Source organism: Heloderma suspectum, chromosome 5 (genome assembly GCF_057233095.1).
Source record: "Heloderma suspectum isolate Gila_16-S chromosome 5, 16-S_ref, whole genome shotgun sequence".
Taxonomy (NCBI): domain Eukaryota; kingdom Metazoa; phylum Chordata; class Lepidosauria; order Squamata; family Helodermatidae; genus Heloderma; species Heloderma suspectum.
The window spans coordinates 8,340,380-8,367,112 of record NC_139462.1 but is presented as its reverse complement, the minus strand read 5'-3'; the positions used below and the strand labels follow the sequence as shown (position 1 = coordinate 8,367,112).

At 44.0% G+C, this 26,733-nt stretch overlaps 1 protein-coding gene across 1 annotated transcript in view; it reads right to left on the bottom strand.

Annotated features, from left to right (window-relative positions):
- The window catches only part of DNAAF9 (dynein axonemal assembly factor 9), a 105,403-nt gene that overhangs the window by 38,186 nt on the left and 40,484 nt on the right, over window positions 1-26,733 (bottom strand). Inside the window, exons 9-20 of the mRNA XM_084855307.1 lie at window positions 21,513-21,568; window positions 20,005-20,140; window positions 18,280-18,361; window positions 14,849-14,885; window positions 14,350-14,437; window positions 12,108-12,184; window positions 10,448-10,492; window positions 8,483-8,528; window positions 6,053-6,164; window positions 5,199-5,269; window positions 4,165-4,215; window positions 2,001-2,088 (exon numbers count right to left, since the gene is read on the bottom strand). Of these exons, the coding sequence (XP_084711433.1) occupies window positions 2,001-2,088; window positions 4,165-4,215; window positions 5,199-5,269; window positions 6,053-6,164; window positions 8,483-8,528; window positions 10,448-10,492; window positions 12,108-12,184; window positions 14,350-14,437; window positions 14,849-14,885; window positions 18,280-18,361; window positions 20,005-20,140; window positions 21,513-21,568 (889 nt within the window). The remainder of the gene's footprint in view (window positions 1-2,000; window positions 2,089-4,164; window positions 4,216-5,198; window positions 5,270-6,052; window positions 6,165-8,482; window positions 8,529-10,447; window positions 10,493-12,107; window positions 12,185-14,349; window positions 14,438-14,848; window positions 14,886-18,279; window positions 18,362-20,004; window positions 20,141-21,512; window positions 21,569-26,733) is intronic.

Below are 26,733 nucleotides of genomic sequence, written 5' to 3'. Positions count from 1 at the left end.
GGCAACGCACAGCCCATGGACTGCATGTGGCCCCTTGGCCTGTTTTGTGCTCCCCAGCCCACCCCCAAGTGCCACTGCTGAATTTTGGTGGCTGAGAAGCCATGTTATAAAGGGGAAAGGCAGCTATTTGCCACCGCTGCTCCACCGAAATTCAGCTGCGCAGCAGTGATTTCAGCAGTGGTGAGTGTGTGCATATGTGTGATCCCCAGTGGGGTCCGGGAGGCCAAAAGTGGACCCTCTGAAGTTCCACACCCCTGCTGTAATGTAGGAAGGATCATGCACAATATTGATCACCTTTGCAAGAAGAGTACAAGGCCGAACTACATGTGATAAAGGCAATCCCATTTGTTTATTCACATCTGCTCTGTTCATATATGAAGAGGGGGATGTGACTGAGGCGGGGGATAATCTTTTAACATAAATAAAGGTTATGTGGATGAGGGTTTGAACCCTCCTGTACTACGTTACAACACACTTCCAGCATTGGGCCGAACAGCAAGGGTCCTCTCAGCTGCTTCATACATGAACTGAGCAGACATAGGAACAAAATATGGCTTCCCCTACTTAGTGCAGCCCTACAAGCCAAGACCTGAGAGGTGGATGTATTTCACAATCCAACACAGCTCTTCTGCCTTAAAAAAATCCTCTCGGTGATGAAATGTAAAAAACAAAAAAAGAGCTCATCAGACACTGGGCCAATAAATACTCATAACTTTAAGGGTAATGGTGCTACCACGATGTGAAATTCTTTTTATGGTTACTCATGCTTGTAAAATGATGCCACAGATGTTGAATATGAGATGCAGCCACAGAAAAGTAACCAGAGAAAAGATGGCTTTTTTCCTGTAGCTGTGCATCACTTTCATGCTAGGTGTGAGGAGACACTGAAAAATATATTTTGTTCTCTTTTTTCTTTGAAAAAAAAAATATCTCAAAAATTTACCTTCATTCTTAAAACCACAGGAATTAACAACCTTTCAAGTGTATGTGCAGGGTATTATCTCAAAATTTATCTTGAGGAAGTAGTCTTTTGGAACAAAGGTATGAACAGGCACAGTTGCATTTCTATTTCAACAGTTGACTTTTAAACCAAACATGATGAAGTAAGGCTTGTAACCCATGCACAGTATTGAGTTATCTGAAATTCCTGCCCTCTTATGGATAAAATGGGATTGCTTATGTGACTACTTGAGCAAAAAGGCCCTGTCAGAGTAGGGCAGGCAGTATACCAGTGGGAGGCAAATTCAACCCAGAGCGCCAGCGTGGCATGGCTGACAGATTCAGGGTTAAAGGACCCTGGGAGTTTTCACTGCTCAACTGTACAGCGGCTCTACTGATCCATGGGACTGAGTTGCTGCCCCAAGGAAATATCACCATGAGTGGCAGGCAATGCAAGATGTTGAGTTGGAAGCCGAAGGCAGTTTAGCCCTGGAGAAAAAGAAACAAACGTATCAAGGAGATTTTATCTGAAAGGCTTCCCATCATGTAACAGATGCAGAAGACAACCAAAACCAATTTCTCCAGCATTAAGAAGCACTAGATAGAAACACTGACCAGGTTCAAAGAACTGTTTCCAGCATGCCAATGGCATTTACCACCTCCCTTGGTTTTCAACAGCAGGCCCTTCCTAATGCCATGTGAAACATTGCTTTTGAAACTCTCCACTTTCAAAAGAAGTTTGCTGTACAGCAAAGTGGAGTTGGGTGGGGGGTGCTGCTGCTGCTGTCCAAAAACACACACACATACGTCCATCCAAGGTATCTTTGGGCAACTGAAGCTAGTTATGGGGTTCTCTGAATCCTGGCCATCATATTTTAGTCAAAAAGTAAATTCTTCAATATGAACAAAATTGTGAACCTTCAAAACAGAACTTTTGTATTGTGGGAAGGAATCACAACGGAAGGGAAATTTCAAATCAAAGCTGAGCATTGGTGTGCATGTGCAACTCCCTTAATGTTTTTGCACATTAATGCATCTGTACCAGTGGACAGGTTACTCACCTTCTTCTGGCCTACACAGAGAGTTGCTAGAAGAAATATAGGCTCCATCGCCTCCAGTCAGGAGAGTGCCCAGAAAAGATTCTTCTTCCTAAACAAGGTGAGTTTTGCAAGGTCAAACAATGGCAACAGAGTTTCTGAAGCAGACCAAGTACGTTTCAAGGCACTATCCCAATCTGCTGAAGTTGGTTCACAACAGCCCCTGGAAACACAGGAAGTGGCCTTGTACCAAATCAGACAATTTGTCCATCTAGCTTAGTATTGTCCTGGCAGAACCTCTCCAGATAGAGTTCTTTCCCATCACTTGCAATGTGATCTAAAATTTAATGGGAGATGGTAGGGATTGAACATAGGACCTTTGGCATGCTCTCCCACTGAGCTGTGATCCGTCCCTGAGCAAACAATGAAATCTATGTCTGTTCTGACTTAAACCCTACAACCAGTGGTTCTCAAGACAATGGGGTGCCCCACCCCTTAAGGGGTGTGGGGCACCAGTCTAAAGGCATGGTTGGCTGGGGCATACTGGGAGCTGTGCACCTTTTCTCTGTCTAAACATGCATAGGATGGTGCCCTTCAGCTGGTATAGCATCCTGAAGCTAGTGGTGTCTTCCTCCTTCATCAGGCAGGACTTGTCAGGGGAGGGGGGGATCAATGCCCCTTGCCCTATTCCATCATCCCATGTCACTTGAGAAGACAGTGGCTCAGGAAGAGCTGCTCCTTTGTTTTCATGTTTTTGAGGAGGAGGCTAGACATACTCTGTTCTATTCCTCTTGTAATGCTAATGCTGCATGTCACAGATCTTTGCATTCAGAAGCAGGCTGTATGCATATGATTACCCACAAACAACAGTCACATCCTCCCGCTCGCTCCTGCTCTCCCAGGACTGGTACTGAGAGGCATACTGCTTCTGATACTGGAGATATAGCCACTATGGCTAGTAGCCATTGATAGCCTTCCCCTCCAGGAATTTGTCCAATCCCCTTTTAAAGCCATCCAGGTTGGTGGTCATCACTACATTTGGGGGTAACAAATTCCAAAGTTTAACTATGCACAGTGTGAAGAAGTCCTTCCTTTTATCTGTCCTGAATTTCTTACCATTCAGCATTATGGGACAACCCCACTGGATTCTAGTATTATGACAGAGTTCACCCCATGCATAATTTTCTATGCCTTTATTACATCTCCCCTTACTCCCCTTTTTTCTAAGCTAAACAGCCCCATAAATATGTGTTGGGGGGGGGGGGTAGAAAAAGCATCAAAAGCTGCAAAACATTTGGAGAACACTGCTTTACATATATGAGCAAATCCAAATTGCACCCTATTACTCTGAGACCTGCTGGGAAATGCTTCCTCTTGAATAGGAGGAAAGCTGCCTAACATCTTTTATTCAGATAACCGGGAAGGTGTGTGTGGGGTCCCATCTACACTATCCTAAATAAACCAGAAATTGATAGGGCAATTACTGAATTTATATGCATACTTGTTTGCAAAGAACTGCAAAATGTAGCATCATGGATTACGAGGTCTGAATTTATTAGTGGAGTTGTACTGTAAACTCAGGTTGCTTTAAGACAGCCTTGCAGCAATAGTTGCTTTGAGACAAAATTCCACAAATTCTTTGATGTCTAGATTTGAAACATGTTGTGCACTGAAAGATGACCCTCTTTGCCAGCCTTCTCTAACCTGGTGCCCTCCAGATGTGTTGGACGTCAACTCCCATCATCTCCAGCCAGCATGACCAATACCCATGTTAGCTGGGGTTGATAGGAGTTGTAGCCCAACACATCTAGAGGGCACCAGGCTGAGGAAGCCTGGTTTACCCCAACAGAGGACAAGTTAGAACTCACTAGAAGTTTTTACACTTCTCGTTATGCATGTAAACCATATTTCTCCTTGAACAACAAAATCTCCAAATAAGTGTTGGGGGAGAAGAAGCCTAATATCCAGACAGAAACTGACAATATCACACTGCTTCGAGCACAATCTTATGCTGGCTGGGGAATGCTGGGAGTTGCAGGGCTTTTTTCTATCTAAACATGCATAAAATTGCACCCTTAATGTTCTCTGAAATTGCACTTAACACTGCCCAGTCTTACAGTGTTAGACTTTGAAAGAAAACATTGGCACTACGTCCAGCTTAATTAACAGGCTGAGTCGCATGACAAACCTTCAAGATTTGCTGGGCCTTCTCTGACAGCTTCACTTCGTTATCCTCAACCTATAACCAAAACCACCAATCATTTTAGTTGAGCTTCTTGGCTTGAGAAATAGACGTTCTGCATATATGTTCTCCAATGGATGAGCATAATAACAAAAAGGTTAGTGACAAACGAAATAAGGTCACAAGTAATTCCAGAACAAATACTGAAATCTTGCTTTAAATATAAGGAGAAGTCCTCAAATCTTGCCTCTAGTGTCAGTAATTAGACATGAGAAATGTGTTAGTTTAGGGAATTTTGCTCAATGGGGGGTAAGAAGTTGTTAGAGGATACAGGATGGGTACCTCCATGGTATCAATATTTTCAAATTAGACATTTGGTTTTACATGCATTAAGGTTAAGGTAACTCTGGCAATTGACTCCGTGTGAAAGTATCATTTTGAGAGAAGCTAAGGAAAAGGTTATTACAAGCCACAGATATTTCCAAACTACCTAAAGCATCACACAGAGGTTGTTTGTAGGTACACAAGTAATGTCTGAAGAGAGCTGGCTTTTGAAAAAGCTGTTTGATAAAATAAAATGCATTCGGCTAAAGCAGACTTCCCAACTAACCACATTTGCCTGTATCTACGAATAGGAAACACACGGCACACAGTTTCTTTTTCTCACACTTCCTGCTGAAGCGTCTTCCCACCTTGTGCTCCTCACCATTTTGTTTTCTACCAGACAAACGCTCACACAACTTGGATGAACGCAGGCACAGCAAACTTTAACACGGCTCTCCTCATTCTTATTTGATCTGTTTTTCCCACCACAATATCAGAGTAAGAATTCTAATATAGCATCCTGCCTTTCCTTTGTTTCAGTTGCACTTGGAGCAGCAACAAGAGGGCTGTGTTTTTTCCTTATTTTTTCCTGTGTTTTTTCCTGTGTTTTTTCCTTATTTTGGCAGGCTCACAAAAACAGTTCTGCAATCAGTCTTCTGCATTCACCTTTTTAAAAAGAAAAAAAGGGCCTTTGAAGAGAACTGAGCTACACTTACCAGCCAAGAAACTGATCGTGGGATAGCTGCGGTGAGAATGATGTGGCTGGTTTCTGTGTTCATGCTGCCATCTGCAGTAAAGCAAAACAAGTCAGCTACGGTGTGGTTGCCAAGCTCCTGGTAGTCTGCTTCAAAGCAACACTTTTAATAGTGATAAGTACAAAGCTACTATGCTTAAATTTCTCTGTACAGTGTGACCCTCTAAATGTATTCCTCCTTCCTGTAATTTCAGAGAACAACCTTGGATCAGACCCATGCAAAGAAGATGCAGGCCTCTCTTTGGACTGGTTTACATGTTAGCCTCTTAATGAGGTAGCATGCGGGTAGAATCCCCTCTTGGCTTGTACAGGCTTCCAAAAGAAGGGAGAGGGGCTCCCTAAGCCTCCATGAGCAGCCTTTGGCAGGCCAGCAGAGGTGAAGGGTGAGCAGGGTCAATATACTAGGTACCAAAAGGGGCTAACGTAGACACAGCAGTGTCTGAGACGGGGTGGGGTGGCTCTGATGTCAACGGGGCAGTGAATCTGCTCTGGGTTTCAAGTCAGAACCCGTCAGAACTCTAAAGGAGCGATTCACCATCCCACTGACATCAGAGCCACCAGCCTCCACTGTCTGTGACTATATTCCGCCTTTAAGCAGCACACCTCCCAGGATTTTCTATGGGACATGCAGATGTTTCTAATCGACCCTATGATTAGAGCACATAAGGAAGGGTTCCCTGTACTGCTTAAATGCAAGCATAAAACCACTGTAAGGATTCACAATGGTCTTTCTCCAGGGAATAGGGAACAGAACTTGTAATTCAGATAACTGTTTTCCCCCATGGTTGCACTGCAAATTTAAAACCACCCAAATACCTTTTCCCTTCACAAAAATCTGTGATGCCAAGAATGATTCCGAGAAGACTACTGATCCCAGGCAGCCCCTTCCGCCAAGCAAGTCTGGAATATCATGTACAGTCATGGCCACCTGCAGCAAAGGGTGTGAAAAGAGACAAGAGAACTTGGGTCAAGCTCCCAGTTTTATCCCCAGCATTTTCTAGTTCAAGAGAACAGTGTTCACAGCATTTTAGTGGCCGAAGGAATTCAGCTTCAGACGGAGAGGGCATAGCATAAAATGTTGCAAACATGTGCTTGTGCAAGGGTGCCGAGACCTCAGGCTTGGGGGCCAAATCCAGCCCTGCTGGGATCCCAACTGACCCCCTGGAGTTCCCCAGGTGGCCACACCCCTTCCCCTTCCCCTGGCCCCTCCCCCTTTCCCAACCACCAATCATTTGGTGGTTTCCCAGCTTTTGCACAGTTTTTTCCTATTCTAAAAGGTTGAAACGCCTCTCCTAAGGCTTAGGTACTGGCAGTAAGAGCTTTAACTAAAATACGTTGGTATGGTTTGCATTTTTAGCTCTGCCCCCTTTGCCTTTGGCCTCACCCACCATTGGGATGCAGCCCCCAAGAGTTTCTCTGAAATTCAATTCGGCCCTTGACACCCCCGACTAGTGCATCAAGGGCATGTCTTGCTTGCCCTGGGGATGCCACCTGGACTGTCTCCTTGTGGCAAGTGCTTTCCGGCCCAGGCATAATGCTTGCAAGTATTTCCCACTCAGATTTTCACCGTCACATTGCCACTCTCCATACAAAATCATAGCCAACTGTAATAAAAGGATTCAATTGGTAACAAACAGATCAATAATACCCATATAAATGTACAAAGATTTTTCAACTCACAATGGTATGACTAAAGCAAAAATGTTTCCAAACGTGTTCCAAACTTTTATATGGGGATTATTAACCTGCTTGTTACCAATAAAATTTTTGCATTAGAATTGGCTATGGTTTTTCACAGCTTAATGGAGGAAGTATTCCTATTAGTATTGGATAACATCTGAAGAAGTTCCACAAAACGGGCACGCTACCGGATGCCAGTGCCTATGTATTCTTGTATTCTATGTATTCTTAGATTTGTATATTCTTTGAATTTATCTCCTTCGGTGCATTTTGTAAGCTCAGTCCAAGTTTAATTGTATCCTACTCTTTTTGCGCCAGAAAGAGTGAAGCGGCTGGGCCAAAGCCGAAAGGACACTCAGCTGTGGATGTGTCTGGTGGTGAAAAGAAAGTACGATGCTGTAAAGAACAATATTGTTTAGGATGGCTAGATAGCATCACCGATGCAATGAATATGGACTTGAGCACACTCCGGGAGAGAGCAGAGGACAGGAAGGCCTGGCGTGCCATGGTCCATGGGGTCACGAAGAGTCGGACACGACTGAACGACTGAACAACAACAACAACAACTCTTTTTGTGTATATGAACTTATTGTGCTGTACACTGCATAATTGAATTTTACCTACTGTATAACAAAATACCCCTTTGAAATAGTTACACGTAACAGTTGGATGCTTTACAGCATATTTTGTGTTGTTAAGCAACTGCTGCCTTTCTCTTTGTTCTGCAATAAGGGAAAAGCTACCATCAACGAAGATGGCTTTTATCAAGCCAAACCATTAGCCCATCTGGGCCAGCACTATCTATTCTGACTGGAGGGGGCTCTTCTGTGTCTCACCACCAAGGGGCTATTTAAGGGTTGCTGGCCCCCCCAAACAAACCATGATGTCCAGGTTTGGATGACACAGCAAGCTGAGCCAGCAAGGGTAATTAGTGACACCCAGCTGGCATGCACTGCGGGGTTAGCAAGCCACTGTGACTTGTTAACGATGCTGCAATTGTGCGAGCCAGGTCAGGGCCTTGCTCCCATCACCTACCACCTGGTCCTTTTAAACTGGAAATGTCAAAGATTGAATCTGGGACCTTCCACATGCAAAGTAGGTGCTCTAACTCTGAGCAACAGCCCCTCCCTTAACAAAAGGCCACTAAAGGCTCAATCCTTGCATGTTTAATTGGAAATAAGTCCTAAAACTCTCAGCATTCCCCAGCCAGCCATGGGAGCTATAGGACTTTCTTCTGTCTAAACATGTAAGGACTGTGCCCTTAATGATTGTCAGCCTGGCCAGGAACTAAGAACAGCACAGTGAAGCAAAATGGTTTCCCCTGGAGCTTTGCTTAATGTTCAAATGTTGCAGTAACTAAATTTCAGATCTACAACATGCCAGTTTTTGTCTACATTCCCCTCAAAAATTTCAGGAGGAAACATTTTTACTGGGCCTACCCTCTTCACCAACTTTGGAGAACCTCTTGATCCTTTCTGAACCAGCCAGTATCTCCTCAAGGCATTCCAGTGAGAAACGCAAACACATATTTGCTGACAGAAAGTATATTACTTAAATTCTACTCACAGTTTTCACTAAACAAAGGCTATCTTCACTGTCCAGTGGAATAATTCTGGGGGGAGGGGGGGAAACATGTTTTTAGATGGCTTCCATTACAGCCTGATGCAGCCCAAATACCAGACATCAAGTATTCATCATCAACAAGACAGATTTTTTAAAAATGCAAACTTCAACACAAGAAAGAGAAAAAATGTATTCCCAGAGAATGGATTTACAGGTTCTTCACCTGAATTGGGTTCTCTGTGCATGTGTGTCACTCCCTGAGGACAATTTTGTGATTGTAGTATCTTAAAAATGTGCCACTGCAATGATGGACATCAGACTTGAGAAGCAGTAGCAAATATTGTAGATCTGCAGAGTTCCCACTTCATATATGACACTTGGGTAGCATCATATGCAATCAAAACAGATGGTATAAACTGGCCCTAAGCACTTGAGTTGTGAACTTTTAAGCAGCAAATACTAGATCTTAAATGACTATGGAAGCCCTCCCAAGGAAGATCCACCTGGCTCAGTCACTGCTCACCTTCTGGCTGCTTACGAAGGCTTTGGAATACATTAATATTATGCTGCTAGATATAGATATTTTGATTATGCCATCATATTGATATATTTCTACAACTCTTTAAAATCATTCTAATGCTGAATTCTAAACCAAGTATGTTTGTAAGCTGCATTGCTGGAGCTTCAGGACTGGAAGGCTAGATATAAAATGTTGCAGATACATACACACTGGCCCAGCTCAGATGATCATATAGACACTCATAGCTTCATACAAACAATTAACTATAGTTTCCTGTTTCATCTGAACTGGGAAACTATGGTTATCAGCACTGGAACAAGCCAGAATATTAAACCAACTTCAAACCATGTTTATTGGCCTCAGGAGTGTAACCAAGTCACCTGTAGTGTTAGAGGGGCCTAGAGATCCATAATGCCTGGCTTAAGTTCATTATTAGTGCAATTCCCTTGCTAGTAAGCCTCTGAGCATGTAAAGATGAGTCAAAGGGCCGAAAGCGCAGCCTAGCACATTCCATACTAATGAGTAGAGCATCTAATCAAGATGTGCCTGGGAAGTGAAGTTTGTTTACCTTTAAGCTACAGGTGGCTGTGCTGAGAACCAAGTGCTGTTAGTCTATGCTGGGAATGAATGCTAGGGGGTGCTTGCTGCTGTCATGCTGCCTCATTGCTAACATGTATGGTATAAGACCCACTGTACCGCATGGCTCTGGGTTCAGAGAAGCTGTCTGATCCAACCATTGGGTACGCCTGTATGCTGTAAGTTACTCAATAAAGTACTCCTTGTAAATAAACCTGGGTCTGATTTATCACCTTTATCTTGGCACCTCTAAATTAAGAGGTCGAAGCCCATGGCCGGGGCAATACACCATGTTACAGTATCTTGGCTTGTTCCAAAGCTGGTAACCATAGTTTCCTGGTTCAAATGAAACAGGAAACTATGGTTAATTAGAAGCTTCTTGGTTTAATCACGGCTCACATTGAAGGGAAAAGCAAAAGGGCTATGTGCAAGGGCAAAAGGCTTGTGACTTATCTGGATTGTGCAAATACAGGCCATTCACATAACATACCCCAAGTGCTCTGGCAATGTCAGCTGTCATATCCAAATCAATATAATACTGCTAATATCTCAAGATATGAATATTCTTTCTTAAGATCCAGAAACCACTAAGCAAGCATATTTCTATGCAATCAACTATATATTGTCTGCAATATTATATTGCTATTCCATAGTAGTTCTGTTGAAGCTTATTGGACTGAGCAGTTCAAGGAATTATCCATCTTGCAGCCACAGAGACCACGACACAAGTACAGCATTCATTTTGTCATTTTGCTCCACTTAATTTTATTAAAGCCAAAGAGAACAGACTAAAGATGAAATGTATATCTTTCTGAACTGTCTGTTAAAACAAAAACTGCATTCCTCTGAAAGAGCAGGATAAAGGCACTGACCTTCCATGGTTGTTCACAGCTTGAATCCGAAAATCTATTCTGGTGCTGTAAGGAAGAAGGAGAAAAAAACAATGGGATACTGAAGGGGGGGGGGGGGAGCTTGCCCTCGAATGAATGACATTGCTTCAGAGGCCAATTGGAGGGGCAAACGACATGTTGCAGAGAAAGTCATGTAAAACTGTCTGCACTCACAGGCTAGTTATGTGTTGACAGAGACCTCTGAAGGGACATGATTTTGTGTGCAAAAGCTAGAGCGGAGTGCTATACTGCTGTTTTCTGCTCCAAATCCCACCCAAAAGCTATTTCTCCCTGACAGGGTTCCAGTTGCATATTTATTCTTACAAGACACACACGCAAACCCCAGACAGGCTTGCAATGGGCAAGCTGAAATGGGAAAACAGCAGCAAAGCAGCCCATCCTCCTCCCTTCAAAATTCACAGCCTCCTCCTGAAGCTATGCCCCCTAACAAAATGAATCAGTCGAGGCATTTTCTCCCCAACTAACCCATAACATGCAACTCTTCTACTCTTCTTTCAGAGATGTGTTAACGATCCATTTAAATAATCTTCAGAATTCTAGACTCATGCAACTCAAATGTGTTGTATTCAAGTTATTATTTATTGAGTGTATTGTTATGTTCTGAAAAATACAATAAAAACTTATTTACCAAAAAAAACCATCCATGCAAAATACCACACTGAAATACACTGATGCAATCCCAAGTATATACCACAGGCACCGCTCCGGACTATTAATCTGCTGCCATGAATAGGCATGAATACTATTCAGGTTGCATCTAGGAATCCTCTCGACAATGAACAGATTCTGAGAGAGGTTATAATTGGCCCACATCACACAGGTACTTGCTCATACTAGCAGATAAATATGAGGAAAGTTAGTTCCTGTGATTTGAGATCATGGCCAAGATACATAATTGCTTGTGGAACACACAGATTGGGCTAAGGTGAAGAAGGGAGAAGATGAAAGAGAAAAACGTGACTGAAGGCTTCATAATGACACAAGAGTCAGAGCAGCATCCATAAACAGACCGCAAAGCTAGTCCACCAGTCTGCGTGTTACTCAAACCTGACTGCTTTAAAGTCACCAAAACTAACTCCTTCGTACACTTTCTTTTCACTTGTCTACATGTCTTAAAGATTTAGAGTAGGGGGTGGGGGCAGGAATTTTATGCAAACTGGCCCTTTATTACTCACAACCAGAAGAAAACCTGCAGCTTGTAATCACACAACAATTTAAGCATCTCTTGTAAACTTTTGGGCCTGCTAGATACAGCACCATACGCATGCAAAATGGGTATGAAAGCTACTTCCTTTTCTTGATAGATTCAAATATCAGATGCAGCTATATCTGAGAAAGACAGGCAAAGCCTTCCACAACTTCTCTAAATGTGTTACACACGCTCACAGACAAAAGCATCCCCCAAAATTGGTAAACAGCAGGGATCAGCTCTAAAACCTTATAGAGCTTTGAGTTGGAGCAGCAGAGCTGTGGACTTAAGCAAGACACTCTCTCAGTTGCACAGTTTGCAAATGTGGCAGCCATCCCAAGACTTTAAAAAAAAAATCAGCCCCATGTGCAATGACTGACCACGAGAATGGCCCAATAACAAATGCTCAACTTAAAAAAAAACACAACATACCACAATGGAGTTTTAAAGTATGTAAGTTCAAAGGCATCAAGCATACTGAAGAACATTTGCTCTGCTACTTCCTTTGCCTGTAAAGAGAAGTGGAGAGGAAAAAGAACCAAGTCAGACCATGTTTGACCAAGGAGTAATGAGAACCCAGGGGGAAATTAATTATTCTTGGTATCCAAGGCCCAAAAGGGCACTTGGACAGGTTTAGCTGCCCACTTTACACCTCAACAACTCTAATAATATAATTACATATGAAACAAAGTTGTGAATTACATTTATTTCAGAGCAAGGCATTCAAAAAAAGTTAACAAGCCCACTAATCGAAGCTGAGCTAGCCTTACTCTTTCCATAGTCCATTATAAAGAAGTCTAGATGAGGGCCTTAGCTGCATCGTATGATGGCTTCATGACTGGAAGAGGCTGCATGGAGTACAGGACCTTGGGCATAAAAGCTGCCTCAGACCCAAGGTTGTATAGAACAATGGTTAAAGCAACAGAAACAAGGGCTGGGTTTGGACATCACGATAACCCACAATGGGTTAAATAAGCCATCATGGCTTATTTAACCCATCATGGGTTATCGTGTTATCTGTTAGGAAATTTTTAACCCACGATGGCTTACGCGACCAAAATAACCCACACAGATAACCCACGGTCTGCAGTAAGGTTTATTTAACCTACCGTGGGTTATCGTATCATCTGATGGTCACTGTGGGTTATTCATAGAATAGAATCATAGAATAGTAGGGTTGGAAGGGGCCTACAAGGCCATCGAGTCCAACCCCCCATCGAGTCCTCCAAAATACAGGAATATTTTGGTCACCTACTGAGTCCTGCAGCAACAGTGGTCAAACTTGTTGCCGCTCTGCTCCTTCTGAGCTTTGGGAACACTAAAGACACTAAGCCAGCAGTGTCATGTCTGCCAGCAATGTCTTGGGGGGAGGGGGTGGAAATGCGCACTTCTGTTTTATTGCTAAAGCTCTATAGCACTTCGACAATATAGAGAACAGAAGCGTCCTTGCCGTAGCCAGCAACGTCTGGGCCCCCCCACAGAAATGTGCACCTCTGTTTTATCACAAAGACACTTTTACTCTCAATATCGCTAAAGCACTATAGTGCTTTAGTGATAAAATGGAAGTGTGCATTTCTGCCCGCCCAAACATCGCTGGCTATGGCAAGGACATGTCTATTCTCGCGCCTATGGAGTTTTTTCCGCTCCTCTGGAGCAAATGCACAGGGGTTTAATGGTGGATCGGGTGCCTCCCGAGCAGGAGAGGCTGTGTGTGGCATTTGGTCCCAATCCTGCAAACCCCCAAGGTTTTCTAGCCACACACCCCTTTTTGGTGCATTGGGATTTTCGCCCCCTAGGGTAACTATGCAGGGTTTCGATGGTGGATTGGGTGCCTCCTGAGTAGGAGAGGCTGTGTGTGGAGTTTGGTCCCGATCCTGCAAACCCCCAATGTTTTATAACCACATCCCCCCTTTCAGGATTTTTGCTGCTTGGTGTGTGATCGCGCAGGGTTTCAATGGTGCCTCCTGACTGGGGGAGGCTGTGTATGAAGTTTTGTCTGGATCCTACAAACTTCCAGCACTGTAGAGGTGAAACAGCGCCACAGCAAGGACGGGAGGACTGCAGCAGGACAGGCGGAGGGGTGTGTGTGTGAGTGTGTGTGTGAGAGTCAAATGACACACAGTAACTTAATAAGCTACTCACAGCAGCTTATTAGCCTGCTCGTGTGGCAGGGCATTGTAGATTTAAAAAAATCAGCTACTTTGAGTAACTTCTTAAGCCACCAGAGGTTATCGTGATGTCTGAACACACCCATGGAGGGGAAATGATGAGTCCTTTAAGTAACAGTACAGAAGGTCACTCTGTTTGGCAAATGCCCATCAACTCAAAATGAAGTATTTCCAGTGCACCTCGAGGTCTCCGCTCTCATCATTCTGCATCAGCACCCTCCCTTCTATTCCTTCCAGAGACGGTGAAGCGCCCCAGCCTTGTTTCTCAAACATGCAAAAACCCACATGCACAGGTGAGAGAAAGCCATCTTGAGAAGAAGGCTAGCAAGGCGCAAGGTCTAAGACTGAAGAAGAGGGATCCAGGGTCCTTTGGCTCCAATTTGCTTCAGAGCGGATCTTTTTTGCAACCTATTATTCTAAGCCCTTAATGTACTGACAGATCAGCTTGACTTGACACTAGTGAGAGAGAGCAACCAACTTTCTGTTGTAACAAGGAATATTAGTACCTTGGTGGTATTGGATGTTTTTGAAAAGGAGTCTATAGAAGCCAGGACAGCCTCTACGACAGCAGCATAGATCTGAGACAGCAGCTTACTAGAAAATAAAGCAAATGCAATGCTAATTATGATGATTAATGGGTATTTTAACCAAGAACTATAGCCTAGTTACTAGACTTTTCATTTAACGCAGCCCAGCATTGCTTTATAGGACAAGCAAGAAAGTTTTACAAAGGTTTCAAAAACTGACTACAGCAGTGGTAGAGTTTGGAATCTCATTATTGTTAGTAAAAGAATGTGGTAGCTGAATGGTATCACTCAGGTAAGCTAGAAACATCCAAACTTTAGACATGGACCAAACCCAATGGATTGGAAGGCAGGAAAAACGTTATTCACTGAAGAATAACGAGCAAAATAAACTGGCACATACTGTAAACTGTATTAACATGATAGGCCAAGAACAGCTTGGAACAGACGACAGCATAAACAGAAAAATGAGAAAACTTACACTTGTTCAGCTTTCTTTTCCATCTCATTATCATTGCCTGTTATGAACATGAAGGACTTTTATTATTTCAGGATTCTATCATGTTTAGATTGGTCATATATTTTATGCACAATTATTTTGTACTATTTGTGGCATTATCCATTAATACTCTGATTGCTAGACATCAAATTTCTACTTTCCTTCCTTTCTTTTTTTACACTACAGACTTTACAATTTTACTCTTTTTTACACCCCCTTGTCACCCAGGCAGCAGATAATTGGAGCTGCAGCACAGCTGGGGTCTCCTTGCTCTCACCCACTCAGCTGCTGCTCAGCGACACCCACTCCGCCACCCCGGCTGTGCTGGCCCAAGCAGCGACAACAAAGGCCGTGATGGACCGGCACACGCACAGCAGCACTGTGTGCGTGTTGAACACAAGAGGCCAGGAGAGGTGATGGCATTTGGGGTAGAGGACAAGTGAGCAGAAAGGAACAGCCTGTGCTGCACCGTTGTCCATCTGTGCCTAATGCCTTTGCGAATGACTTAACACAAAAACACTCAGGGCAGTACCCTGCACACGCGCTGCCCCTCCACTAGTTCTGTGGATCTGTATCTGTAGATACAGATCACTAGCACAATGGGAACTAGCGGTTCTTAAAATAAGCACGGTAACAAACAGCAACACTCGTTTTCAGAATGGGGAAGGTCAGTGGAGCTCCCTTCTGGGGGCTTCACTGACCTGTCCCATTCTGGAAACAAGCGCTGCTGTTCATTTCCATTTTTTTCAGGAAGCCCGAGTTCCTGTTTCATCAGTGGCCCATTCCACTAGCACGGGGTGGTAAAAGATGCTGCCCTTACACTCCATCTCACAAGTGAAATGAAAATAAGGAGAAAGATCTCAGTGGCTACTAGTCATGAGGGATATATAGTACACACACTATTGGAGGCAGTATGCCTCTGCATGCCAGTCGCTTGGAACAGGAACGGGTGGTCGCTATTGCTCTCGTGTCCTTCCTGCCTGTGCACTTCCCACAGGCAGTTGGTTGGCCACTCTGGGAACAGGATGCTGAACCAAATTAGTCTGATTCAGCAGAGCTCTCATGTTCTTCAGTTTGCATTAGCAGTGAGATGCCCCAAGCTCAGGTATGAGGCAGTTAAAAGTAGGTTCTGCCTATTTTCAGCCCCCCTGTTTTTTGCATGCAAATCAGTGCTCATGATCCTTCCAAGTATGCAACCCAGCAAATCAGTACTGTGAACTTCTGCTGTTCCCCCAGGCAGTTGGCTTAACATCCTGGGCTTAATTAAAAAGCCCAGGCTTGATGCTTGTGTTAATCAGGTTCAGGTGATCTAGTGTTCTCCAGCTGTTTTGGATTACAACTTCCATCAGCCCCAGCCAGCACGGCCAACGGTCAGGGACTGTGCAAGCTGTAGTACGAAACAGCTGGAGGGCACCATATTACCTACCCCCACTCTGATGTATACTGCCTCTGAACGGGGAGGTTTTGTTTTGCCACAAGGCTATAGGAATTTACCCAATCTTATTTTAAAAAGCAATCATTATTCTTTTTTATTTATTATATTTCTATACCACCCCATGGTCGAAGCTCTCTGGGTGGTTTACAAAAGTTAAAACATTAAAATACAATACCCAAAGTTTAAAAACCATGTACATAAAACATATGGACAAACAACATATAACTAAAACAACCCTTTGAACTAAAAACAATCCATTTAAAAAATCCAACAATAAAACACAGCTTAAAATAACACTGCCTAAAAATAATATACGGAAGTCAGCAAAAGGAACAATCATCTTACCTTGTGGGAAGGAATTCTTTAATTATATGCTATATGAAATTTCCTCTGGTCTGCCCTGAACCTACTTGTCAATAGCATGACTGGCTCCCCTTTGGTTTGATGAATTGGGAGAGACTTCCCCTCCCTGCCATCAAGCAAATCCTGGACTAGGGAACAGTTGCCTATCGCTGATGTAAAGTGTGGCAACACCAAATCCCTCAGTTGAGTGGCCAGCTGTAAGCCTTTTTCTTAAAAAACAACAACAACTCTACTGGTGGTTATATCTAATTAGATGCTAAGTCTGCATCTGTAGATATAAATTAGCATTTGCAAATTTGTGTCCTCTTTTTTAGTGGTGCATATCATCTTTTACGGTGATGTGTAAGTGGCCACCCTAGGTGGGAACTCTTTCCTTAGTCTTTCAGGGTCTCAGTTATAGCAGGAAAGGGAAGCCATGGAATGCCTTGACCAAGCACCCAAATATATTGGCTTAGCTTACTAGCCATCCTCCATTTGTACTCACCACCAGTCACCTCTCTCCTCAAAGTCCTCCGGCATGTGCAAAGGCCTCAGGGGAGAGACTGGCATTTATCTCATTTCCTCTGGCATGTAAAAAGAGGTAACAAAGGGAACAGACTCTTGCCGTTCTTACTTTATTCCATCACCAGTGCAAGTGAGAAATCCAGAGGGCTCAAGACAGAGGCAGAGTTCTCTCCCTTGCACTGTGGTTTAGCGGAAGTAAGGAAGAGTGGAAGAAGTCTCCTGCTGCTTCACCAAACCACAGTGCAAGGGAGAGCTCAGGACAGGGGATGTGTGCCGCTGAGCAGCCTTCTCACCCATGAACCAGGCATGGGGCATTTGCCCCATGAAGTGAATTTGTGGACTTCCGGCTTGGCTGGGTCACCCCTCTGGAATGCTTCCCTTGGAATGACACTCTGCTGTAATACTACACAGGATAAAATAAAAGGAGTGTTCTGTTGTATTTTTACACTATCTGTCAAATTACTTCAACCCAAAGAGAACATACACAAAACAAAATCAAATTCACTTAAGATGGACACTGCAGGCTTTACACGGACATAACTTAGAGCAGACTTCCCCAACCCAGTGCCCTCCAGAAGTCTTGGACTTCAACTCCCATCAGCCTCAGCCAGCATGGCCAGTGGGCAGGAATGCTGGGAACTGTAGTCCAAAACATCTGGAGCGCCCCAGCTTGGGCAAGGCCCACATATTTATTTATTATATTTATATCCCGCCATTTTTCCTCTTTAAGGAACCCAAGGTGGTGTACATTATCCTCTTCCTCCCCCGTTTTATCCTCACAACAACAACCCTGTGAGGTGGGTTGGGCTGAGAGCCTGTGACTGGCCCGAAGTCACCCAGTGAGCTTCCATGGCTGAGTGGGGACTAGAATCCAGATCTCCCGGCTCCCAGTCCAACACTGCACCACTACACCACACTGGCTCTCCACTGGCTCATCGCATAGACGGTTATGGTATCTAAACCCCTGAGTATTACTGGTCCTCCTGGTTTTTGTCTTGGTATTTTTACATTCTGCAGTCTACCACAAGCCCTAGGAATGAGGCAGGCCAAATACACACACACACACACACACACACACACACACACACACAGCAATCAATGCTGGACTTACCAAGGTAAGGAGTGTGAGTGGCTCCAAAGAAATAGGTCCTTGAGCAAGCCAGAGGTCCCTTTGGAGAGACACACTGTACTACCTAGTTGCCAGTAAACACAAAACACGCAAGTGAGTGACAGTGGATAGCACAGATATTCTTCTGTACTCTGCACCCTAAGTATTACCCCATACAGTGGCTCCATGCAGCTGCTCCCTGCAGGGAGCGGTTCCAAGCCCAATTACAAAACTCATGCTTTTCCATGCACGAGATCCCAGCTTCAGTGTCCGCCATCTCCAGGTCAAAAGGATCTCGGGGAACTTAGCTGGGAAAAAGGCCTCTGTGTGAGATCCTCAAGAGCCACACCTGTCATTTGTAGGCTAGAAGGGTCTCGGTGGTTTGACTTAACCAAGAGGAGGCAGGCTTACAGACTGAACATTCTCACACTGCACTTCTGAATTCCCTGGGATCCCCATGTCAAACAGTCTTCCTCAACCTGGGGCCCTCCAGTTGTTTTGAACTTCAGCTCTCACCAGCCCCAGCCAGCATGGCCAATGGGAGTTGTGGCCCAAAACAACTGGAGGACCCCAGTTTGGGGAAGGCTGAGGTAAAGTGAGAACTGGCATGGTGGGCTCTGGTACATGCCCGACACCCTCTGGAGCTGGCCCTGGACCAGAGGGGCTATAGCTCCTTGGGACTTTATCCTGTCATTCATTTAACCTGGACCTGTGATTTGTTGAGCCCCAAGATGAAGGTTTCTGCATGCAACTCTCTTGCCACTTCCCAATAGAGCAAGCCCGACACCTCATGCTGGGCTCCTTGAGCTGCATGCTGCCCCACCCCGCCCCCTGCCTCTCACTGGACTCTCGGAACTCAAGGCTGCTGCTCACCCACCTCTGAGTCTAGATTCCAGCTGCTCATCCGCAGAGAACACAGAGCCTGCTTGTGGGCTTCTCAGAAGCATGTGCTTGTGGGAATGAGGATGGTGGGTCAAGGTGGAACCACTTTGGTCTGATCAGCAGGGCTGGTCTTACGTTATGTTCACAGGGCCCATAGTTCCTTGCCTGGCCAGGCCCACTGACACTTGGCTCCCTTGTCTGCTGTTGGGCTCTCTCGTCTCCACATACCATCACATGCTCTTGCCCCTGCCATTGCCCCTGCCCTCCTTAAGCAGCAGAAGCAACGAGAGGAAGAAGGGAATCCCTTCCACTTATGGTTTTGGCCACCCTGAGAAACTAAGAATTATAATTCCATGCAGAGCAGGCGCGACTGCATGAATAACCCAAGTAGTTGATCAATAATTTGAGCAATAAGGAAGCAATAAGTTTAGGGGAATCAATGAAGCAGGGTGCCAGCTGAGTGGAGTGCCCTCGGATCTCTCGCAATGTCACAGAGGCGACAGGGGTACAACAGCCAGATTTTGCTGCTCGAGGCAGCAAAACGTCTTGCATCAACCCCAGCCCTAAGTGAACACCTAGTGTCACCTCAGCAGGAAAGCTGTTCCTGCCCCAGCCTGTAATGTGCATAACCAATACTGGCTACAGTCTCACGGACTACCTGAGCATGGCTTCACCACTGAGGATTGTGTGGAGGGAAGCACAGCAGTCGGGGTGCACATGGAGCACTGTCCCTCTCCATAGGAAACCTCTCACATCTCAAGAACTCTGAGCTCAGACCTGCTGACTGGCAGTATTATATTGCTATTTTAACAGGGGCTTATTAAACTCACACGGAGTTATGCTTACCATGTGCTTGGCAGTGCTCCCACTGAGGCCCGTGCTGCGGAGCAGGTGCCCCTCAGAGGGAAAATTGAAGTTGCCAGAGTTCAGGTTCTCCTTTGAGGAATGGGTGCCAAACAGTACGAATGGCTGCCTGCTGGGGCTGACCCCGCACACAATGAAAAACAAGTTACCACCAACTCAGATTTCGGGGGACAGTTTTATCTGAAGTGTTAACAAGGGGCTGATACATTCTAAATGAGAACCATAACAGAATTTTAAAATGATAACGCTGTCTGTACTTCGTTACAATGACAACAGAGAACACAAGTTCAAAGTTAATATTCATTCGCTTCCTTACTGTTGGGGGAGGGATGGTACAGCTCACAGTAATTGCCAGGGTGCGTGTATGCTAGGATTCCACAGAAGAGCAGAAAGAGCATGGAATGTGCTCATATTCAGAGTGAGAGCACATAAATGTGCAAGTTTCTAGCTTTTAGAACTGCAAAGCTAGGCTTAAAAAATGCACGAGCAACGGCCATTAAGATTTCCGAAGCCAGAGGTGCTGCTGAACATACCATGTAGCTAAGGACTAGGCCTCAGTGTCCTAGACCCTCCCGTTAATATCAAAATAAATTATTTTAAGTCAGAGATAGCATGCAAAAAGAGTTCCGTTTGCATAAATCATTCAAGTGTCAGGATCACCTTTAGTTTGCACAGAGTTTTCAGGCTTTTTTAAACACACATACACAAATTGAACAAAGGAGAGAGCATCTTCCAGTGGTAGAGGACCTACTTTGAGTGCAGAAGGCCCCAGGTTTAATCCCAAGTGTCTCCAGTTCAAATACTCATGTAAGAAGGTGGTAAGAGAAAAATTTTGATAGTGCGAACCGGCCTAATATGAGGCTAGATGGACACATAGGGAAACCCGTCGTGCTAGCTCTACTGACATTGCACAAGCACTGGTTTCCACTAGGGCAGCTTAAATGGCACTAATGGCTGGACACCACTGGATCCTTCCCATTAAAAGCAATCGACTAGGGCAGACTTCGCCAACAAGGGCCCTCCAGATTTGCTGGACTACAGTCCCACGATCTCCATCAAGCATGGTCTGTCTGCATGCATCTGTGAGGAAGAGAATGAGGAAGGGGATGGGGATAATGGGAGTTGTACTCCAACATATCTGGTGGGCACCAGGTTGGGGAAGGCACATAGGGACACAGTTGTTATCATAATTGTACTCTGGAATGTTGTCAGTGGAAAGGTAAAAATATTCTTGGAGGTTATTTGTAGGGGAGAAAAAAACTCTAGAATCATCAAGCTAATGGTTATTTTCCCTCTCTCTTCTTTTGCTGTTGCTGGAACAAGGATGAAGTGGTTAGAGGAACAAATGCGTATTCATCAGAGTTGTACCACAACATTTTTTATTATTATAGGTACAAAGTACTGCCTGCTCTTTGAATTATTTTTACACACTTTGCTTCATGCAATATATTACACTGTATTTGCATAGGAACCTGTAAAAGTAAAAGTACCTGTTGTCTGTTATATGGCTTGAGATCATTCCATGACTGAAGTAACTTCGGAATGGCTATGGTAGAAAATTAAATATTAAAAAAAGAATACCAACGTTGAAAAATAATCTTAACACGGTGGCTAAAAATAACTTGTAAAAGATCAACAATAAACCAAAGAGACATCAGAAATATGTAGTGCTACACTACATACTATTACAGATTATATCTTTTCTTCAACAAGTTTATATCCCCACTTTATTATTCAAAGATAGCTAACAGAAATTAAATCACCAACTATATTATGGTAACCTGTATTTATATAATTACTGATCGAAATATTAAGTATGGCAACTGATGGCATAACCTTTAAATAAGTCACGTGTGGCTCATGGATGATCAATCAAATGATTAGATGTACATGCTGTTTACAGATCTTAATACCTAAAAGGGTACTTTCTTTAGACTCCTTGGTGAAGGAAGGCTTGCTCTTTATGACAATGTAATATTATTCTATCCTCTCAATCAGCTGGTGTATTTCATCAGTCTTGATCTTATAGTTAGTTTTGGCAAAGTCAAGAGACAAGCATAACTAGTTCATTAAAATTAGCAGAACTGTTCACAACGTAATGATGAGGCTAAGATGCCCACGGAATCGTTTTGCTTGTGTTCCATAGTATGTTAGCAAAAGGTAATGGTTGAAACACAGAAGGAATTTACGTGGTTTATGTTTTAGTGTATGCTTTTCAAACTTGAGATATACACTTAATTAAGGTTTGCATTATTTCCCTGCCTAGGAAAATTCACATCCAATGCTGACTGCTTTTGGGGGAAAGCTCATGCAAATGGAGCTTGTAGGATGTTGCACTTAGAAATTGTCCGACAGTAACTCCTGTAAATGACCCCCACTAATCCAGAATAGACTAAATCCCTTCCATACCCAGATATCTTTTTGGTGCCTGGAAAAGGCAAAAGGCTTAAATAAATTAATAGGGTGCTTCTTGTACAGGCACATATAGAACTTGTTGTTGTTCAGTCGTTAAGTCATGTCCGACTCTTCGTGACACCATGGACAATAGCACGCCAGGCCTTCCTGTCCTCCACCCTCTCCCCGAGTGTGCTCAAGTTCATATTCATTGCATCGGTGATGCTATCTAGCCATCTCATCCTCTGCCGTCCCCTTCTCCTTTTGCCTTCAATCCTTCCCAGCATCAGGGTCTTTTCCAGGGACTTTTCACATTAGGTGGCCAAAATATTTGAGCTTCAGCTTCAGTATCTGTCCGTCCAATGAGCAGCCAGGGTTGATTTCCTTTAGGATGGACTGATTTGACCTCCTTGCAGTCCAGAGGACTCGTAATAGTCTTCTCCAGCACCACAGTTCGAAAGCATCAATTCTTCTGCACTCAGCCTTCCTTAGAGTCCAGCTCCTTATAGTCCTTATAGTTGCTACTGGGAAAACCATAGCTTTATTATACGGACCTTTGTCGACAAGGTGATGTCTCTGCCTCTTACTATGCTGTCTAGGTTTGCCATAGCTTTCCTCCCAAGGAGCAAGCATCTTCTAATTTCATGGCTACAGTCACCGTCTGCAGTGATCTTGGAGCCCAAGAAAATAAAATCTGTCACTGCTTCCATCTCTTCCCCTTCTATATGCCAGGAAGTGATGGGGACAGATGCCATGATCTTCGTTTTTTAATGTTGAGTTTCAAACCAGCGTTTGCACTCTCCTCTTTCACCCTCAACAAGAGGCTCTTGAGATCCTCTTCGCTTTCTGCCATTAGGGTGGTATCGTCTGCATATCGGAGGTTGTTGATAATTCTCCCAGCAATCTTAATTCTGACCTGTGATTCATCCAACCCGGCATTTCTCATGATGTACTGTGCATATAAGTTAAATAAGCAGGGCGACAATATGCAGCCTTGTTGTACTCCTTTCCCAATTTTGAACCAATCAGTTGTTCCATGTCTGGTTCTTACTGTTGCTTCTTGGCCCTCATACAGGTTTCTCAGGAGACAGGTAAGGTGGTCTGGTACTCCCATCTCTTCAAGAATTTGCCAGAGTTTGTTGTGACCCACACAATCAAAGGCTTTAGCGTAGTCAATGCAGCAGAAATAGACATTTTTCTGGAATTCTCTTGCTTTCTTCATGATCCAGCGAATGTTGGCGATTTCATCTCTAGTTCCTCTGCCTCTTCAAAACCCAGCTTGTACTTCCGGTAGTTCTCGGCTCACATACTGCTGAAGCCTAGCTTGTAGAATTTTGAGCATCACCTTGCTGGCATGTGAAATGAGCGCAATTGTACGGTAGTTTCAACACTCTTTGGCGTTGCCCTTCTTTGGAATTGGAATGTAAACTGACCTTTTCCAGTCTTGTGGCCACTGCTGAGTGTTCCAAATTTGTTGGCATATTGAGTGCAGCACTTTAACAGAATCATCTTTTAGGATCTTACATAGCTCAGCTGGAATACTGTCATCTCCGCTAGCTTTGTTGTTACTAATGCTTCCTAAGGCCCACTTGACTTCACTCTCGAGGATGTCCAGCTCAAGTTCAGTGACTGTACTATCATGGCTATCAGGGACATTCAGATCTTTCCTGTATAGTTCTTCTGTGTATTCTTGCCACCTCTTCTTAATCTCATCTGCTTCTGTTAGGTCCCTGCCTTCTTTGTCCTTTATCATGCCCGTCTTTGCAGAAAATGTTCCCTTGGGATCTCCGATTTTCTTGAAGAGATCTCTAGTCTTTCCCATTCTATTGTTTTCCTCAATTTCTTTGCATTGTTCATTTAAGAAGGCCTTCAGGTCTCTCCTTGCTATTCTCTGGAAGTCTGCATTCAGCTGGATATATCTTCCCCTTTCTCCCTTGCTTTTCACTTCCCTTCTTTCCTCAGCTACTTGTAAAGCCTCACCAGACAGCCACTTTGCTTACTTGCATTTATTTTTCTTTGGGATGGATTTAGTTGCTGCCTCCTGAACAATGTTACGGACCTCTGTCCATAGTTCCTCAGGCACTCTGTCTATCAGGTCTAATCCCTTAAATGTATTCCTCACCTCCACTGTATATTCATAAGGGATATGATTTAGGTCATACCTGAATGCTTTAGTGCAGAGCTTTCCAAACTGTGTGTCGCGACACATTAGTGTGTCGCCGGCAGTGTGTAGGTGTGTCGCGCGAAAATTGTGCGGAAGGGCACCGCGGAGTTCCTTACTCACGTTTGCTTCACTTGGTCCCTCCCCTGGAACTTCCTAAAGCAGCTAATGTTAAAGCAGCTTAGCTGCTAAGGCTTAGGTGCTTTAACATTAGCTGCTTTAGGATCACGTGGCGTCTTGATGCAGGACGCATGTGATTGGCGGTGTTGGCGGTACGGCGAGGAGTGTGGTAACGCTGGCTGCACGAGGAGTGTGGAGAATTTGAAGTTAGCAGACCAATTAGTAAAGCAATTTGCAATCAGCTCGGGCGAGAGGCTTCCCCACATCCTTGGTGCAGCTGCAGGGCAGCGGGGGAGAACAACGGCCCACTGGACGCCCCCAGAGCAGGGAGGGCTGTGCTGGGCAGGTGTGGAGCTTCGAGCCTGCGCTCCCCAGAAAGGTAGAGGCGCGGGGCAAAGAGAGGGGAAGGGAGGCACTGCCCTGGGAGCAGAGCTCGGCCGACACTGGCGCGGAGAAGTGGCAGCGGCCACCAGCCCTGCGTGGTTTCGGGCGTGCCCTTCGGACTTTCTTTCGGACTTCTGCACTGCGCTGCCGCGCGGCCAGGCCAAAGTAGCACACAGGTGGAAACGCCACCTGGGACTGCACCGAGCGGGCCGTCCGCCATCTTGGCCAGTTGGAATGGAGCTCAGTTGATTTCTGCCATTTATTTTTATTTTTACTCTGCTGTAATTGTGGATTAACCACCCACTGGCAGTGTACCACCGGAGAGTGCTAGAACTGTACTCTGGACATAGGCATTGCAAATATTTAAAGCAGTATAGCCTTGTAGTGAGACATATATATTTACACCATTTTTGTTGGACTTTTGCTTCTCTACTTCATGTGTTTTTGCAGCTGAGCTCCTACCTGGACCTATGTGTCCTAATATGTATTGTAAATACTTTAGTTAATTTTGTTTATTTTTCACATTTTCTCCTGGTCCTGATTCCTATCTTTATCTCACTTTATCGCTGTGGGAGTGGAGCACAGGTGCTGTTATTTTCATAAGAAAAAACAGAGAAAGGTAAGCACTAAAAACAGTCCTGTTATTTTCATATTTAGTTAATGTTAAAACCTAGAAATAAATTTGCATAGATTTATTCATTAAATTGCAGTTGAATTACCCGTAAAATGGATACCTTTCTAATTAAGAAAAGGAAAGCTGGTGAAGATGACGTTTGCAATGAACAAAATGTAGCGGCTACAGAGGAAGCTACGCAAGAATCAACTGTTGAATGGTCTGTATTAGTACGTAAGAAGTGTAAAGGAACAATTTCCAAGCCTTGTTTATATAGTAAAGATTGTATGAAACTGGGGTTCACATTTTCTGGTAATGAAAACAATCCTTGTCCCCAGTGTTTAGTTTGTGGGGATATACTTGCAAATGAAAGTATGGTACCAAATAAATTAAAGCGTCATTTTACCTCAAAACACTGTCATTTGTCAGAAAAACCAGTAGGATACTTTATTGAGCTTTCAAAATCTATAAAGAAGCAGTCTGCATCATTCACAAAGAGAATGAAGACATCATAAAAAGCTCAAAAGGTAAGTTACTTGGTTGCTCAAATAATTGCCAAAAACAAGGACCCACATGCTATTGCCGAAACCACCATAAAGGAATCTTGCTGTGCTATTATTCGAACAATGTTTGGGCCCGAATTTGAGATAGAAGTTAATAAAATCCCTTTGGCAGATAACACAATCGGAAGACGTATTCAAGACATGTCTGATGACATTAAGCAGCAAATGAAGGATATTTTTCAAGACGATAATATGATCTTTACATTGCAATTAGATGAAGCAACAGATGTCAGTGGGTTAGCACAATTATTGGTTTTTATACGCTTCATTCATACTGACAGAATTATTGAGCAATTCTTGTGTTGTCTAGAACTTCCAATAAGAACTAGAGGTGAAGATATATTTAAAACTTTTGATTGCTTCATGAAGGAAAATAATTTGCAATGGTTAAATTGTGTAGGAATATGCACAGATGGCGCACCCTCAATGGTTGGTTCAACAAAAGGTTTTATAGCTTTAGCAAAGAAAGAGAATGA